The sequence below is a fragment of the Miniopterus natalensis genome, chromosome 19 (assembly GCF_054644295.1).
Source record: "Miniopterus natalensis isolate mMinNat1 chromosome 19, mMinNat1.hap1, whole genome shotgun sequence".
Classification (NCBI taxonomy): Eukaryota; Metazoa; Chordata; class Mammalia; order Chiroptera; family Miniopteridae; genus Miniopterus; species Miniopterus natalensis.
Window position 1 is genome coordinate 16,809,178 of NC_142099.1, and position 18,185 is coordinate 16,827,362.

The window sequence follows — 18,185 nt, forward strand, 5'->3', positions numbered from 1 at the left end:
TAATCTCGGGGGCTCGCGGGGCGCTTGGAGGAGCGCATGGTTCCCCCCCGGCGACCTGCGGGTGGGTTCGGCCCCTCAGAACGTTTTGGATTTACCCTCTTCCTCATCTTGAAGATCCGAGGTCGGCGCCAGGGGATTTGAAACGCCAGGCTGGATCTCCCTGTTTCCCGGGGCCGCCTCGGGAACCTCCGGGGAAGCGCTGTCTGAAGGGAAGGGCGCGCGCGGGATGAGCGGCCCCTTCCGCCGCCGCGTGGTCGCGGGAGTCCCGCCTCGCGCTGCTGTGCGGACGCGTCCTCGCACATCTGGCTCCGGCTGCGTTTGTTACTAGAAGTGGAAACGGATGCGCGGAGGGGGGGTGACGTTTTTATTCTGCCCATTCCCCAAGGGCCCCAAAGGCCGTGCAGATCGGCCGAGTTGCCGGACGCGTGTACTTGAATGTTCAGCGGAGGAGGGCTTACGCGTTGGAGCAGAAAGTGGGCGCTCCTGGCATCGTGAGGGATCCGCGTGCATTTCGGAGAATGACTTAACCGGCGCCTGCGGCGTGTTCGTGAGCGTGTCTCGTCGTCCCGGCTCCAGCATGTTCTGCTCTTGGTTCACTCGGCTAAACCGGGGCTTAGCCCCACCCACCGCGAGGGTCGCCCCGCGGGTCTGGGGGCGTCTCTCCGGAAGGCGGGGGCTGAGTTCCCAGCGGAGTGTCCCAGGTGAAAGCGGAGCCCTTGTCCTCTGGACAGCACTGCCCCCTGCTCTCTATGCCCCGCTAGTGTGAACGGCGTGAGCGGGCTTAGGTGTAGGAGCAGGTCACTCACCCTCTTCATTTCTTACAACATAGCGGGTGGGTGGGTGTTTTCCTGGAGTTTAAAACGACTGGAAAAGTTGCCACATAGATAGGCTATTCTGCCTTTCGCTGATGCTACTAAGAAGTGTAAAACATTCTTTCTCTCTTAAGAATACTTTGAGTAGTGTTTTCTGAGTGTCCATAGTGACTCTTTCACTCCAGATTCACACTAAAGTTAGTCACTGCGCCATCAAACTTTTGTAATTCTTAAGATTCTATTCGATTTGGGACAGATGTGTGCACTTTCAAGAATAGGGTAGTTTTAGGTTAATGCAAACGCTAGGTGATCATTATTCAGTTGGCTCTTGACACATTTGCAGGTAAATTTAACAGTGATTGACTCAAAAGACCTACTTAGATTTACTTTATAAATTTTATCCATTGACATGAAATACCTAAGGTGATGTAATTTGAGAGTCTTTTATTTTTAAGCAGTTTGGAAATGATGCATTTTTCATCTTGCTTTTTTCTTTTTTAAGAACTCAGTAGCTTTGTTGCCCGGACCAACACCTGTGGAGAGCTGCGTTCTTCTCACTTAGGCCAAGAAGTCACCTTGTGTGGGTGGATTCAGTACCGAAGGTAAATTGAGACAGACAGTTTAAGAATGCATGGTTTTGGTTTGCCAAGGCAATTTCAAATCTTTATTAATTTTCAACCAGTCAGAAGAATAAAAGCTTTGCAACTCCTCAAGATTCTCAGAATCCATTGAATTTTCCACTTTGTTTTGAAAGACCAAAATAGTGTCACTCTCAGCAAGTACCAGTAACATCTGTGAAATGGTGTAATAATGAAGTGGGATCCACCAGTGAACTGAAATGTCCCTTGGCTTTCAAAAGTTGAAGAGGACTGACAAGGAGAAAATTCTGAGATGTCCTAAATTGAGTTATAGCAGGCCAGAGGGTGGAAGAACGAGATAAAGGAGTTAGTAATAGCTGCAGTGCAAAACCAACAAAAGACTGCTCACACTCCTTGGAATTATAATTAACATCCAGGTGGTTACTCTGAGATCATCTAAAAAGAGTGAGTAGCCAGGCCTCTCAAACCCCAGGAACAATACGGAATCTGCTGCTGTGCCTAGCCCTCAAGTAGCCCCAATTTGCTGTCTCATATTCCCCTTATCTATAGCTAATGTCAGTTCTTTCAGAGTGGCTTACACCTTCCTCCTCCTAATTCACGTATAAAAACACCTGCAAAACTCTGGGGTGACGAGCATGCTGTCTTTTCTATCTAGCAATGCTGTTGATTTTAGACTCTGTGCCCCAAGACTAGCCGTCTTTTTTTGCTAACAATGGTCTAATAAGCCCTTCCTTGTAAAAAAGACTTTCCTCCATGGAAGTTAAAATTTTTGTTTAACAGTCCCTAGGTGCAGTAATTGGGAATAGGCCAGCTAGTAAGCTCCAAGAGCATAAACAAGCTTATTTTATTCTAAATTTAGGCAGAGAACAGTGATTCCTTAAGATTAGAGCCCATTTTTGTTGTCATTTATCTCTGTATTCAAGAACATTTCTGAGATAGTACAGTAATTCACATTGAAGAGATCCAAAATACAGAGATTGTGTGACCTTTCTAAAGAGTATGTCCCAAATGGATGGACATTTGACCCATAAATTTGTTGATTTTATCTTCTCAACTCAGAGTTGGAGGAGGCTTTCTGAACCTCTTCTTGGTATTAAGCACAGTATGAGAAATGTATGTTGAATGCTAAAATGTTGGGATTTGGGGGATCTTTTTATGGTTTATAGAAGCATTAAATTAGTAGTTGGACCTCTTCTAGAAAATTTTAGATTGAATTTTTTTTGAAGGAAAGACTGTATATAGCTGTACTTCAAAAATGTCCAATCAGATGTTTTTAATATCCTAAAATATTATCTTGGATTTTAATATGTGGAAAGTTTCCAAATTTAATAAAATTTTCTTTTAGACTTAAGCCAACGAAAATTTAAAAAATTTTTAAATCTTCCTTTTCATTAATAAGCCATCTGGATAACATTAGTAAGCTGAATATATAGCCAACAAAAATTGAAAATGAAAAGTCTTTTTTTTTTTTTCATTAATAAGCTACATAAAAAATTTCATGACTGTAGATAATGAAAGCACGTATTATTTATTATGATAAATGTGAGAAACTGTATGGGTCTTTTGTTTAATTTGCTTTGCCTGCTTAAATTTTGGGCTCAGAGATTTTATCCTAATATGTTCATTTCTTCATTAATTAGGCAAAACATCTTCCTGGTCCTAAGAGATTTCCAGGGGCTTGTTCAAGTTCTCATTCCCCAAGATGAGGTAATAGAAGACTTTCCTACTATTACTGAAAGCCTTTTTAATGCTGTGGTCAGGGTGGTCTAAGTGTGCTTGAAGTTTGAAATTCAGAAGTTAATGAAAAGTAAAAAAATACAAGCCACCTTGAGACAGATGTACATCCTGACAGCCATAGAAAAAATATTAAAGAAGCTCTTTATGAACTAATATGGGAAAAATAAAAAGGTATGTTGTTAATTGAAACAAAACAGGATGCAGAAGGGCATGTGGAATGCTATTATCTTATTTAAAAGGGTGTGTGTGTGTGTATCTCATGACATGTCCCTGGAAGGATACTTGAGTATCTGGAAACATTGGGTACCTCTGGGAAGAGCAACTAAGGGGCTGGAGGACAGGGACAAGAGGAAGACTTTTCACAGTTCACCTGTTTGTCCCCTCTGACTTTTGAGCCGTGTGAGGGAACTACCTGCTCAGAAATAATTACCGTTAAAATTAGGTAAAATAAACAACCTTGTCATGGTTGCTGGGAAGCGTTGGTTTCTATGTAATGTTTACAAATGCTTGTTTGCCTGAGAAAAATATGATTTTCTCCGCTCTTAGTGTTTGAAATAAGAGCAATGAATTATCTCAGGATCCAGAGAGGAGCATAGCTAACCTTTGAACTCCATTATTGCTTTTGGACTTAACTGCCCCTAAGACTAACCCTGGAAACAGTCGCCTTTCAAGTACATATGTGGGACTTGTTTGCATTAATCATTCTTTTCCTTAGTTTCCTTTAAGGAAAACATTTTTAAACTCTTAGTTAAGAGTTTGACTTGCTGTGTTAACTGGAGTCAAAATGGGGATGCAATTTACCAAATTTTTTAATAAAATCATTAAAGACAGACCCAGTATTTACAGAAATTAAGCTCTATGAGTATTACCATTTTTCTTAACCATAGACTAGATTTAGCACAGATTCATTTAAGTTCATGTGTTTCTTGGAACTGTTTTCCCCTCTTTTCCTGTAGTCGGCTGCTTCCGTGAAGAAGATTTTATGTGAAGCCCCAGTGGAATCTGTGGTGCAAGTATCTGGGACAGTGATTTCCCGACCTCCAGGACAAGAGAATCCAGTTAGTAGTTTAGACCCTGTCATATAGATTTCACCTGTATACACTTGCACTGTCTGTCTACACATTCAGGCAACAGAGGCTGAGCACCTATTGGACACCAGGCACTAAAGCTCTGTAAGTTCTACGAATGAACCTATAGGTTCCAAAATCTTCACTATAAACACACACACTGATATAAATATGCACATTAAGATATTTGTTAATAATCACATCAGCCACAGGTATGCTGATGTGAGCCACAGCCAAAATCACACACAGACATTTAGACTACACACTGTAAGCACCATACATTTTACATATATAAACAAATCATGTATTTTACAAATGTTCACTGTGTACATGTCCTGATGAGTAAGTTTTTAAATAGGTCTTTTCTCTCTCTCTCTTTAAGAAAATGCCGACAGGTGAGATTGAAATCAAGGTTAAAACAGCTGAACTTCTGAATCCCTGCAAGAAGCTGCCCTTTGAAATTAAGGACTTTGTGAAGGTGCCATCCTCTATTACTAATAAGATAGAGTATCTGGAAAATGTTAATGACCAGCAAAGTGTTTTCAGAGTTTTTGAAAGGAAAACTTTAACTTCCGCAACATGAAGCACTTTGTTATAGATGTATCATGAATTGTTCTGTTCTACAATTTCTTGATGTACCCTTCTTATATAGTGACAATTCATTAAGCCGTTGCAGTTCCTAAGCACCTGGACTGTTTTGTAGACTGCGTGAAACATGGCTCTGTCTTTAACACTTGAGGTGTTATTGTGTTCAAGTTTTTTTTGGTTGCTTTTGTTTTACATTTTGAAAGGAAATTTATGTCTAGCTTGGACATGGCCAAATGGCAGAGGAGATCCTGCATCTATTAAGTTTAAGCCTCTAACAGTGATGAAATGTTGGCTTGACTTCCCAAGCTTATAAACATTACTGTAATTCAGGATGTTCTTTACTAATGTTTGAGGGGTTGATGAAGCTAGACAGAACTGGGTATGTACACCCAGATAGATTTCAGCTATGTCACAATTATCTATAGTTGTAGACATGCATACTCCTAGTTTGTAAACTGATCTATGAAGGGATTTTTTTAATTCATTGCAAAGCCACTTAGTCTTCCATTTAAGTTCCCAATACTTAATTTGTTAATTAGGAAAAGCAGTATAATTACAGAGTTGGCCTTGTTGGGAAAAAAAAAAAAGGAAATTCCCAGCTAAGCTTTCAGAAAGAGAAGTGACAGCTAGTTCTTCTGTTTCTAGTATCAAAGAAATAAGCTACACCAGGAAAAGGACTTGTGAAAAGTTGTCAGCACAAAGAGATTTACAGCCTTGAAAATAAGGAAACATTCTCACCACTGGTACTGCCACTGAGATTCCCTCTGTTCCTTGCATTTCTTACACTCTCAGTCCCATTCAGGTGAGAAAGTCATAGTTTTTTACTCTGGCATATATTTTTTAAAGATCTCTGAAATCAAGACTCAGCTACAGGCTTAAATGAATGGATAAATGTTTAGTATGGTAGGCAAATTTCAGTCAGTGAAGGGTCATATCGATCATCATGAATAGTAAAAAATGTAAAATCTGTACCAGTAACAAACTTAGAAGCGGTAGGAATTAAGGATGGAGGTGTAGACTCAAATGGCGGAATCTAAAGATAGAGCTCAAGTTTTTGAAAATTCAAACTGTCTCTAAAGTTAATATCTTCTTCATAGTAGAAAAAATATTTCAACATAAAAATATTTCGATTTGCTTAGAAAACAGAGGCTCTGCGTTTGCAGTATCGCTACTTGGACTTGCGTAGTTTCCAAATGCAGTATAACCTGCGGCTGAGGTCCCAGATGGTCATGAAGATGCGGGAATATCTCTGTAATCTGCATGGTAAGGGAGACGCCTGTGTCTTCTTGGGAGCTTTTTAGCATTTATTCTGTTTTATTCAGCAGTTTTACTGTATCGTCCCCTTAGCGTCATTGGGTCAGCTGTTGCCAGAGGTCTGAAATTCGCTTAATGTGTAAGGCAGTTTTCTAAGTTTAGTTTCAAGGTGTTTTGTCCTAGAGCATAATTTAGTAACTCAGAGCATAATTTAGTTCCCTACTGGGTCATAAATACAGCCTTTTAAAGGTGACGGTGCCTGTTAAGTATTTCCCATCACTACTGCAGGTCAGACAGCCCTTTGGTTGTTGTATCTGTAAGTTTTAAAATTCTTTATCATGCTTAAAGATCATTTGTTGTGAGCTCAGAAATGTCATGGGAATTGAATTCAACTCTTTAATCAGTCCTGGGGGTTTTTCCTACTATATTTTGTTATTTTTGCTACACTAGCAGAATATTTAAAAACCCAGAACAGTTCAGTAGACAAGGATCCATTGAGTAGTTAGAATTATTTCATGACAAAAGTATCAACTTTATGAACAAATTAGGATTTTATGAAAATCTTCAGCTTTCTTTTTGAGTTTGTAGACACCAGCATCAGTGGGCTTGGTGACTTGTTTCAGTCAAAATTCCTAATTAAGGGCAGCCTCAGATTTGTGGACTGTACCATAGACATCATATTTGACAGGTTCCTATCTATTAAATTCAAACATTTCTCTATTTTTAGGGTTTGTGGATGTAGAAACACCAACATTGTTTAAGAGGACTCCAGGGGTATGTATCAGCCTACCAATGCCCTATTAGTTAGAAAACTAAACCACTTTGCATTTATATTCACATGGTTGTATTTCTTTTACTTATTTTACTGCCTCAAGATGGTCATATTAGCTAGATTTTCTTAAGAACTGAGAAAATTGCCAGTGATGCAGAAGTGCCAAGAGGCAAAGCCCTGTCTGAATCCCACCTGCTCACATTCATTTGCTCTCTGGGGATGTGAGTGGATCCTATTTCCAAGGCCACTGCCCTGCACCCCAACTCACCCAAACCCCCAGCTGTGTATGCCTCCCTCAGCTAAGGTGGACACTTGACCCTGAGCCCTCCTTCTCACCTGCAGTGGGCACGATGGCCTGGCCCAGCCCTCCCAGGGCAGCCCCTCCAGCAGGGTCTTAGGAACTCCGAGTTGGGGTTCCACCATCCCTGGTCCCTGGATCTAGGAGAGAAAATAGGACTTAGGGCTGTGCAGAAGTCACGCCTACTGCTTTGGGTGCACCCAAAGTTCTTGGGTTTGTTTTTTTAACAATGTCTTCTCTCTCTCTCCCTCTCTTTCTCGTTAAAAGGGTGCAAAAGAGTTTGTAATACCATCCAGGGAACCTGGAAAGTTCTATTCTCTCCCTCAGAGTCCACAACAATTTAAGCAACTTCTGATGGTTGGTGGTTTAGACAGGTGAGCTTTCTTTATGCTAGTAGTTGTCAGGAAAGGAAAAATGTGGAAGGGAAAATGTGCCTGAGCTCTTAAAAGAAGGTTAGAAAATGTATGCGAGTTCAGAAGATGTGTGCAAAATACCCAAAAAATCTGTAGTCATTCCTTAGTAAAGATTTATTGGGCAGCCACTGTGTGTAGGGCTCTATGGTAGTAAGTGTGGCAGGGGATTCACAACAAAAAAGAATAGGTTTTGCTCTCAAGGAGTTAATGAATCTAGTCAGATGAAGTAGGGTACTAAATAAAACCAGCTGTGATGTAAACCAAAAGTAAGTATGTGGAGAGTTGCAGGGTAAAAAGCTTCATGAGCTGGGCCTCCTGGGACAGAGCTGCATTCCAGCAGATGGAGGTGAGAGTTGAATTAGCACGGGTAAGCTGTGTGTATCCATGGGCAACAAGTACTTCAGTTTGGCCAAAGCCAAAGAGTCTGCATGAAGAAGCACGGACCGCCCTGTGTGCCAGTCTAATAAATGAATATCCAGAGGTTCCATTGTATATTTCTAAAGCAATGTATGGCTCAGTTCTCATGGGTCAGCTATGTTATCTGATGAGATTAGAGCATCATAAAGAATTTTAAAATTTCTTATATGCCCTTTAGGTATTATTATTAATTATCTGATAGCCTGCATTGCCATGAATTTTGGGGGAAACGTGTGTATGTCTTACTAGAATCATAACTCAGTTAATGCTATTTTTCAATTGTAGATATTTTCAGGTTGCCAGATGTTATCGAGATGAAGGCTCGAGACCAGACAGACAGCCAGAGTTTACGCAGGTATTCATGCAGCCTCGCTACAGCCAAGTGTTTCCAGACCAGGACAGTAATCACATAGACTCTTTATTACATTTTATCCATCAGACGTTTAGTGAATCTGGCCTGCAGTTAAGCATTAATTATTTAATTTTGACCTATTTCATGTGTCCTTTTTATAAGGATTTTGGCCACCAACTAAGGGACGCCCGCGATCCCTACAGCGTTTTCGTGGTCATGATAAAATTCTTAAAACATCTCTTATACATGAAGAACTAACAGTTCCGTACGTAGATATTTAACCTGTCTAGTCTGGGGACTCATCAGAGCTGTTATGATTCGGTTTCTGTTTGATAGCATATGAATCAGTGTGATGAAGCACAAAAATCATAGGCTTTAAAGATGGGCAGACCTGGGCTTAAGTGTAGGTTTACTACTTACTAGCTACACATACATGGGCAAGTGACTTAGCTGCGCTGAGCCATGGGCCATGGGTAGTCATGTGAACTAAAGAAGTTGATGATGTATGTAAAGCATTAGCACAGCTAATAAAACAGATGTACAATAATACTTATTCCCCCCAGGTATTATGTATTTATGTCCAGAATCCTGTGGTAACTTAATACCAGAAAATGTATAAATATGTACATAGTAATATTGCAGCTGTTCAAGTTCGTTTTCATATGTTATTTGGTTTCAGATTGACATAGAGATGTCTTTTGTAGACCAGACTGGGATCCAGAGTCTAATTGAGGGTCTGCTCCAGTATTCGTGGCCTAATGACAAAGGTCCTGTGGGGATCCCTTTTCCTTCTATGACTTTTGCTGAGGCTTTGGCCAGCTATGGAACTGATAAACCCGACACTCGCTTTGGGATGAAGGTACTAACTCTTCAGTTTTCCAGGTCTCTGCCCCCAAATATAGTCCCATATAGTCCCGCAGTCTTTTGAACCACTTTGAAATCTACAACCAGTTATACACATTGTTGTATCATATTTTTTGTTGTTACCTTAGCTTGTTACCTTTGATGTTTTGGAGCTATAGCAAGAGAGAATAATAGCATGTTAGCATTACAATACTTTTTCTATCTACTGTATTCCAAAACCCATTTCCAAAGAGCAAGGTTCTTGCTACAAAGTTTGTTTTACTGACAAGTTATTAATCGTATGGACACAAATGGTAACTTGAAAGGGGGATGGGAGGAAGCCCTGTTCTTTCCTCTTCAATTTTTCTTAAGCTAAAATGGTACTTGGAAGGCAAATGATTAAGAGTTATTTATTATTTTTCCATGGTCTTTAAAGAGTTCAAACATATGGAAACATTTATTCAAATCATTAAGGTCAATACATATTTAACTAAGGGTAAGGGTAGAATTTACATGGAGCAGTTTGCATTGGTGAGCCTCTTATTATTTGCTCTTAGAGAGCAATAGCCCTTTGTCTGTGTGATGCTGGTGATATTACTGGATCTGTTTTCAGTGCAGATGCCTTAGAAATTGAGTTCTGCCTGATCTATGAGTGGGCAATGCTCAACTCTTAGAATGAAAACATTTAATACATAGAGAGTCCTAACTGCCTGCTCACAGCTGCCAGCTTACCTCCTAGTTTCTTCGTTTGGAATATGAAATAGTGGTTCTCAAGTCATACTGCTTCAATTGTGGCTCTGCCACTTACTAGCTGTGTGCTCTTGGGCAAGTTATTGCCTTCTCTGGGCCTTGGCTTCCACATGGAGATAATAGGAGTGCCTCCCTCATACTCTTGTTTGGCAGATGAGATGAATTAATACTAATAAAAAGTACATTAACACATGCCATATAGTGCCCAGCCCATGGGAACCACTCTGTGAATGCACTCTATAGATGTTAACAAGATCTGCTTTCTTTTCTGAAATCTTGTTTGTAAACTGTTTGGTTACCCTTTTTTTTTAACCCATTTTCCAGATTGTAGATATCAGTGATTTGTTCAGAAACACAGAGGTTGGATTTCTTCAGGATGCACTTAGCAAACCCCAAGGAACCATCAAAGCCATATGCATCCCTGAAGGAGCAGTAAGTGAAGCACAATCTGTGTTTTTTCTAGAATCTGCATGTGGGAAGTAAATATGTTCAACATGGGCATGTCTGAACTTCAGAAAGAGCAGCTCTCTCTGAACGAAAGTATGTATCTTTTCAAATAAACTCATAAGGATTATTTTTAGAAAAGAATTCGTACCTGATACAAAGTCTAAGGAGTGTCTCTAGAGCTGTGAGTAGAGGACAAAGCCTGCGGGATATGAGCGCAGGCTCAAGACTGGAGCCCCCCCAAGCAGTGCGTAGAGCCCACCGGCTGCGTTTTGGACCTTTCCCACCGCTGACGAGCATGAAATCCTACTGAGTCCGTCTCCAGCCTCAGTTTGTGCAGAAGCTCCCAGCTTAGCCCAGCACAGCCCCTGCATGTTGGCTCTTGAATAAGATGAATATTTTGAAAGACTTCTCACTCCGATACGTAAGCGTATTAAGTGTATTCAGAATGGGGGTAAGAATTCAGTCTCACACTCACTTCATATGTTCAGTAGGAAGTAACTTGGTGCCCAGACCCTAGTGCAGACAGAACGAACTATTCCGGTGAGCTCTGTGTAACATTCTTTGATTGTCATGTTATTTACCCCAGTTTGAGGATGTCCATTCTCCCCAAGTAGATTATAAGACCTGCGGGTTTGAACCCTGTCTCCACCTTTGTGTGTCTCCCAAACCTAGTTAAGTGGCCCATTGAGATTTTTGTTGTTGTTAATCCTCACCTGAGGATATTTTTTCCTTTGATTTTTAGAGAGAGTGGAAGGGAGAGAGAGAAACATCGATGTGAGAGAGACACATCGATTGGTTGCCTCCCACAGGGGCCCCAACCGGGCCTGGGATTGAACCTGCAACCCAGGTACGTGCCCTTGACCGGGAATCTGAACCTTCGACCCTCGGGGTGGCGGGGGGGCTCCAACCACTGAGCCACACTGGACAGGCGACATTGAGATGATTTACAAAAAGTAAGATATAAAGAATTTTAAGAGACCTGAAATAATGAAATCCTGAATCCTCTTATTGATCTGAACATTATTTTTTCTTTAACAATTCACATGTAAAGATTCATTTTCAACATTTATCCTTCATAGTACATGGAATACATGGACAGCTATCCCAGTGAGACCTGCATATTTGGGAAAAAATGAGCCTTGTAACAAGCTTTAAAATTTTGTCACTTGGCAGCAGAAATTAAATTTTTATGGAATCCTACTATTGTGATGGAAAGACACAAAACATTTGTATTCTATTTGCTATCATAAACATGTTTATAAAGCTAAGTGTCATATTGATGAGTTTACTTTGTTTTTCTTTCATCAGAAATACTTAAAAAGGAAAGACATTGAGTCCATTAGAAAATCTGCAGCGGACCATTTTGATCAGGTAAGAAATTAATCAGAGCAGGTTTTTTCCTATCTTTTAGATTCAGTATTTTTAACTAGTAATTGCTTGAGCTCTTTCACTGTCATTACTTTTGAGGGTCTTGTTATTTCAGTTCATTCTTCTACTTTTCCTTTTTATTTTTAAACTTAACCTTACCCCTGGGTGTAATTCTAAGACTTTAGCTTAGTTTAATTCACAATCAGAATGGAAGTTCAACCGTAGCCTTTTAAAATAAACAACAGTACTTTAATCTGGTTAGGGAAATAAATAGAGCCCCACGTGCCCAAGATTTAAGTGAAAGTGTGGCAGGTGTGAGGAAAGCCTGTATTCGCTGTTCTTCCTGCACCCTCCTCTAAAATTCTGAATACACCTTTGACAGATGCATCTTGTGTTCTGGGCTTGGTTAACAGTAGAACTAAATGGGAGGAGAAGGGGTGGGAACAGGCATTCTTATACTGTCTCTGGAGTGGACCCTGCCTCTGCCATATTGGAATCAATAACTTTCAAAATAGTCATGCTTTTGAGTCATTAATTTTCAGTGATACTTTAAAGCATCCAAAATATGAGACTTTATGCTCCATTCACTTGCAGTCTGCCAAGAAAATTGCAGAAATCTTTTACCTATTGACATCCCTCCTGGCCCTTCATTCTGTTTGTTTTTCATTATGATGAGATTACTTTTTAAATTCCTTTAGGATCATTTTGAAGGGGTTCAGGAGGGAATAATCTCAAATCTCTGTGCTGTAAGAAAAATAACCCCTCTTTTTAAAAAATTGTGAGTCAGTCTTTTCCTTATTGCAGGAAGTCTTGCCTGTGTTCCTGAAAGCCAACAGGAGCTGGAATTCTCCAGCTGCGAAGCTTGCAGCGGAGGAGCAGGGACCAGAGCTGATGGCACGAATGGAGGTCCAGGAGGCGGGCGTGGTCCTCCTGGTGGCCGGCGAGCACCAGAGAGCAGTAAGAGAGGCCACTTAGGCTCCGGGCTTTGGGGCTGAATGAACTCTCTTCTCCTGTGCATATCGTACATATTTGAAATTCACTTAATTTCATAAAATGGACCTGCTCTGTGTGAGTTTTCATATGAATAAATATCTTTCAGCACTTTATAATGCTGAATAGAGATATAATGCTGTATAGAAACTAGTTTTTTCACCAGCTAGCAGGCTCCATTGGCACTGCTCACAGACCAGCTCTGGCTCTGATTAGGAAAGCCACTTAGGGAGCGGGCTGTTGGTACCCAATATACAACTATGAGAAACTATTTTCATTTTCAAGGTTTTGCAAATTAAGAAAACTTGATAGTCACTAACTTTATACATAATGCACTCCTGAAAATATGGAGGAACAGGTCTGCAGGGGCGCTGGGCTGGCAGACCTCCTGGCCCTACTTGGTCGTGGCAGGATTGTCTTCCTTGGGAGCAGCCGCTGGAGCCAGTGAGTGCTGCCGGGCACTGGCTAAATCAGCGTTCTTCAGGAGATACAAAAGACTGGATGTAGCTGAAGAGATCATTGTAAAGTATACAAAAGTGGTAGAAAAGTCAAAGGGATACTGGAAATACACTGTAAAGGTCAAGAAGTACTGATACTATTACTATTGTAAAGATAACTGAGGCTCAGATTAAAAATTGGCTCACACACAGCTGGGAAGTGGAGGAGCCAGATTTTTTTTCTAACCCTCAAAGTCTGGTTCCCAAAGTCACACTCTTGAGTTAACCTCTAATCCACCCTGCCTTTCTCATAGCAGCTGCATTTGTTGAACATTAAGTACCTGCCAGGCACTCAGCAGATCCTCACACGCCCTTCAGGAGCAGTAAGGAAATCACGATTGGAATCGGTGCCCGTCCTGTTGCGCCTTATGTGTCTTACCTCACTAAGTTGTCACCACAGCCTTTTGGAGTAGATACTTTTTTTTTTTTTTTTTAATCTTCACCCAAAGATATTTTTTTCATTGCTTTTCAGAGAGTGGGAGGCGGAGTGGGGGGGGGGGAGAAACACCGATGTGAGAGAGACACATTGATTGGTTGCCTCCAGTACGCACCCCACCTGGAGCCAGAGATTCAGCCAGCAACTGAGGTACATGCCCTTGGCTGGAATTGAACCTGTGACCCCTCAGTCCTCAGGCCAAGGCTCTAACCACTGGGAAAACCAGCTAGGGCTGGAGTAGATACTCTTATCTCCATTTCACTATGGCAAAGGGTGCAGAGATACTTGTAGCAAACAGATTCAGACCCAGGTCCAGCAAGCTGGATACCTGTGTTCTCAGTTCCCCAGTCACTGAGGCTGACAGTCTCAGACTGTTGTCTCCTGAGAAGCTGAGAGTGTATCTTCTATTAGCTGGCTAATCCTTTCTCAGAGAATGGTCTGGCTTTAGAATCCAGATAAGTTCTTTGCTGACTACTCTGTCCCAGTGGTTACCTCAGTGTTTGTGTCTTCTCTTTGCAGTGCTCTTTGCTAGGAAAATTACGACTGGAATGTGCTGACCTTCTGGAAGCAAGAGGAGTGCTACTCCGTGACCCAGCTCTGTTCTCTTTCCTTTGGGTGGTGGATTTCCCACTCTTCCTTCCTAAGGAGGAAAACCCCGGAGAGCTGGAATCGGCCCACCACCCATTCACGGCTCCCCACCCCAGTGACATCCACCTCCTCCACACTGAGCCCGAAAAGGTACCATGTCTGTACTTGCAAATGAAAGGAAATGTGGAAACAAAGCAGAACTTCAGATTTCAGTCTGACTCAGTTCTGGAAGCCCCAGAAGAAATTGAGGTTTGGGTCAGTAGTTAACATTTTCTAATGTAGAGACTCTGTCAATCTTCTAGGTCCGTAGCCAACACTATGACTTGGTTTTAAATGGCAATGAGATAGGAGGCGGTTCTATCCGAATTCACGATGCACAGCTCCAGCGCTACGTCCTGGAAATGATACTGAAGGTAACCTCATCTAACCTGGTCTTGTGTCTGTCAAAATGTGTCATGAGTGGAGGATTCACTAGATACAGGATAGTATCAGCTTATCTACCTTTAGTGTAAGACTTTGAAAAATAAAAAACAGCTGTTTATTTGTGCTTGCTAAATGCCAGGCACTGACACATTGAATTCTCATAGTCACTTGAGATAAATACCCAAATCCAGTGGCCTGTTCTTGGTCCTCAAGCTCTCCTACCTCCCAGCAGCATTTGGCACTGTTGCCTCGTAATGTCCTCCCTTGTCCCTGTGACAGGACAGCTCCCTGCTTTCTTCCTACCCTTCCTAGCCCACACCTCCATGTCCTCACTTGGTCTTACTCTGCATTATCACATAATAATAGCTGCATTTACTGAGTTCCAGGCATTTTTCTGCATGTTTTACTGTCTGTGACTTGTCACATTATCTTGCTCAACTACAAACCTCTTCAGGTCTTTTTTTAACCCACCTTTATTTTCCCTTCCCCACCTAAACACACTGTGTAGCGCATAATGGACCCTCAGTGTGTATTTCAACGGAATTATCTTTTGAATTTCAGGAAGATGTGAAATTGCTCTCCCACCTGCTCCAGGCTTTAGATTACGGAGCACCCCCTCATGGAGGAATTGCCTTAGGTAAACAATCTGTCCTTGTACAAGCCACATGTCATTCCATTGCACTGTCTCAAATTTGGGCTCCCAGCTTAAGGGGGGGGGAGTGGAGTAGTAAAGGAGGTCCGGGGCGAGCCCAACTGTTCTACGGAATTTGTTTGGATTTCATTTCAATGATATATTTTTAAAATATTTTACCAATTATAAAGCTAAAACTTAACTGATAATTTACATTTGAAAGGTTTTTCTTAATAGAATGGAACTGCATGGTTTTAAGTCCATGTTGCTCAAATCCCTGGGAGCTCGGACAGTGGGAGGGGTCTGGACAGCCCTGCTGACGTGAGGGCCCTTCTGATGGCCAAGGATGCTCACCTTGCTGCTTTGATCAGCGGGAAGTTCTAGAAAGCTCGCCTAGATTGTGGACTCTAAGCCACAGGGCCTTCCTTCCGTGTTCTTGGAGTCCCCTGCACAGCACCTCATTTTGTTCAGCCGTTAGTAAGCCCTTGCTAAGGACTCATTACCTGCTGTCACTTCATCCCAGTAGACGTTAATGTTAGTCCTGAGCGTTTTTATAAAATGAGGTGGACAGTAGCCTCAAAGGCAGGAGCTATGCTTGTTAAAGATTCTTATTGAAAAGTTCTCTGTGACCTTTATGGAAACACTAAGTCACTCATACCCTCGTATTACATTCTCACCTGTTAACTTTGCACTTTACTCGCAGGGTTGGACAGACTGATATGCCTTGTCACTGGAGCGCCAAGCATCAGAGATGTCATAGCCTTCCCAAAATCCTTCCGGGGACACGACCTCATGAGCGATGCCCCGGATTTCCTCCCTCCCGAGGACCTGCAGCCCTATCATATTCAGGTCTCCTGGCCAGCAGACTCGGAAGCGGGAAAGAACCCACTGAATCACCCACACCACCCAGAAAGTTGAGCTTTTGCGTCTCATCCCCTTTGCTTCCTCTGGAGTTCTGCTGAGGCCCTGACAGGTCTTTAAGTGGAAGGGCTCCGGGCAACAATGAAGAAGATATCCAATCTTGACTTGCATTATTAGGAATTGTTTGTTTGGGACTTTTTGAAGTTTCTTTTTACTTGGAGAGGTGTGAAAGATGGCTCTTTGTCAGAGTAATATAATGGCTAAGTGTTTGTTAATCATGTTTTTCATACTCAGATAGGTTTTCACTTAGGACAGAAGTAACCAAATCATGTGTGAAAGGTGAGAAAATATTTGCCCCTTTAAACTGGTGAGTTGGAGGAATCCGTTTAACGGGTGCCAAGAGAATCCTATAAATTAAGCTAGACAGTGACATTTCAGCTATCAACATAATATAGTAAGAAACATGATATGCAAAACATCACTGAAATGAAACACAAAAAATCCCAGTCATTGCTTCACCTTGGGCAAGTTGCACAGGCCTCGCTCAGCCTCCCTCCTGCTTGTGTGAAATGCAAACTATTTGCCCTGGCTACCGCACAGGCCTCTTCCTGCCAGAATCAGAGATCATGTATGTGGGAGATATGAGTGAACATGCTTTGAAAAACTCTAAGGCATGACACAAATGACACCCGTCTGTAACCAGGTACAGGTATGTCTATTTTATAATTTAAGATTAAACAATTACCTGTAGTAAAAGAGTAAGTTTACTCACAGTATTGTTTATATTTCTATTTTTCTAAATAATTAACCCCTCAATAACTTGATCCCTCAGTTTTACTGAAAATACTGACTTTAGACCAGCCTGAAATGTATAAAGTCTACACTGAAACTCATTGTGATTTTCTTATATTTATTTTGACACAAATAAAAACTTAATCATACAATGGGAACAAAGCCTTGATTAATGAAATTGTCCTTTTCTACAGTCTTCACTTTCGCCTTGGCACTGATTTTTAATGTGAACGCCATTATTAGCTTATATTGCTGCCTGTTTTTCTGAGGACTCTAAGCAATAGGATACCACACTCTTCTACTTGAAATTAAAAGCAGCTTCAGTTCCAGGTCTCATTTCTGCTGCTCAGTGGGCTGGGAAGAGCATAAATGCCCTTCATGACTGTGTAAAGCTAGTCTCCCTTAGAAAGTCCCCCTAAAGTTGGTCCTTAACCCAGTCTCTCCCCGTATGTGGGTGGACCCTGGAGCAAGAAATCCTCGCTGGGCTAGGAGCTGAGGGGGCATGAAGGTGAGTAAATTGTTTGTCGGGAGCTTTTAGCCTGGTAGGAGACATAAACATGTATTGGTATGACGCAATAAACTACTAGATGAGGCCATGCAGGGAAGAGGCCCGGAGAGCAGCATAGTCGATAGGGAAGGCCTCTTATAGCAGACTCCTCAAATGCTGGCATCTTGTTGCTGTGCTTGCTTCTTAGCCTTGACCTTTCTTTTAATGCTTTAAGTATATAGGTCACTTAAGTCCAGGCTCAGCTTTCTTATCTGTGCAGTGCAGCACACCAACACTTGCTTCAGTTTTATGCCAAAAGTAAAAAAAAATCCTTTTAAAGCCCAGAGATGTTAAGGAACTCGAGGATCCCTTTAAAGAAAATATTAAAAGCTGACATTTAAAGAACAATGGTTTTGAATTATGGAACCCAGCCTTCCAGCTTGAGTGTAATTACACGAGACCTTTTGTGTTCTTGGCAGGACATGTAGTGAAACACTGAACTAGAACTGCCCACTGTTGGCTCTGTGATGCGGTTGGTGTCAATGTTATTTTCCTCAAATGAATTACATGAGATCTCCCATGTAATTTTTCAGGAGGCCAAACTGGAAGTATAAATCTGAGAACCAGGGATTCAGTTACCACGCTGTAACAGCACCTTATACACCCTTCCACACCTTCCCATGCATGTCACAGGTTATAGAATTACAGGTTCCAAGAATTTGAGGGCATTATATCAGACATTATAGTCCAACTTCCTACTAGT

At 41.6% G+C, this 18,185-nt stretch overlaps 1 protein-coding gene across 2 annotated transcripts; it reads left to right on the forward strand.

Annotated features, from left to right (window-relative positions):
* Window positions 1-34: 34 nt before the first annotated feature.
* Window positions 35-17,108, forward strand: DARS2 (aspartyl-tRNA synthetase 2, mitochondrial). 2 transcript variants are annotated; one of them, XM_016221521.2, is made up of 17 exons: window positions 35-701; window positions 1,315-1,414; window positions 3,052-3,118; window positions 4,105-4,206; window positions 4,598-4,693; window positions 5,943-6,066; window positions 6,785-6,831; window positions 7,395-7,501; window positions 8,243-8,312; window positions 8,989-9,168; window positions 10,227-10,334; window positions 11,658-11,720; window positions 12,522-12,674; window positions 14,160-14,378; window positions 14,531-14,641; window positions 15,213-15,288; window positions 15,986-17,108. In XM_016221521.2, the coding sequence occupies exons 1-17, from the start codon at window positions 341-343 to the stop codon at window positions 16,198-16,200; spliced, it is 2,199 nt and encodes a 732-aa protein (XP_016077007.2). In that variant the 5' UTR covers window positions 35-340; the 3' UTR covers window positions 16,201-17,108. The 2 variants fall into 2 exon arrangements, with proteins under 2 accessions (XP_016077007.2, XP_016077008.2); XM_016221522.2 differs by lacking the exon at window positions 15,213-15,288 and having other exon boundaries at window positions 15,986-16,084.
* The last annotated feature ends 1,077 nt before the right edge of the window (window positions 17,109-18,185 follow it).

Excerpts from the sequence above, each read along its gene's own strand:
- DARS2 (XM_016221521.2), top strand. The coding sequence starts at position 341 with ATGCGCGGAGGGGGGGTGACGTTTTTATTCTGCCCATTCCCCAAGGGC. Across the intron at positions 6,067-6,784 it reads ATATCTCTGTAATCTGCATG|GGTTTGTGGATGTAGAAACA; the intron begins GTAAGGGAGACG and ends CTCTATTTTTAG. Across the intron at positions 10,335-11,657 it reads TATGCATCCCTGAAGGAGCA|AAATACTTAAAAAGGAAAGA; the intron begins GTAAGTGAAGCA and ends TTCTTTCATCAG.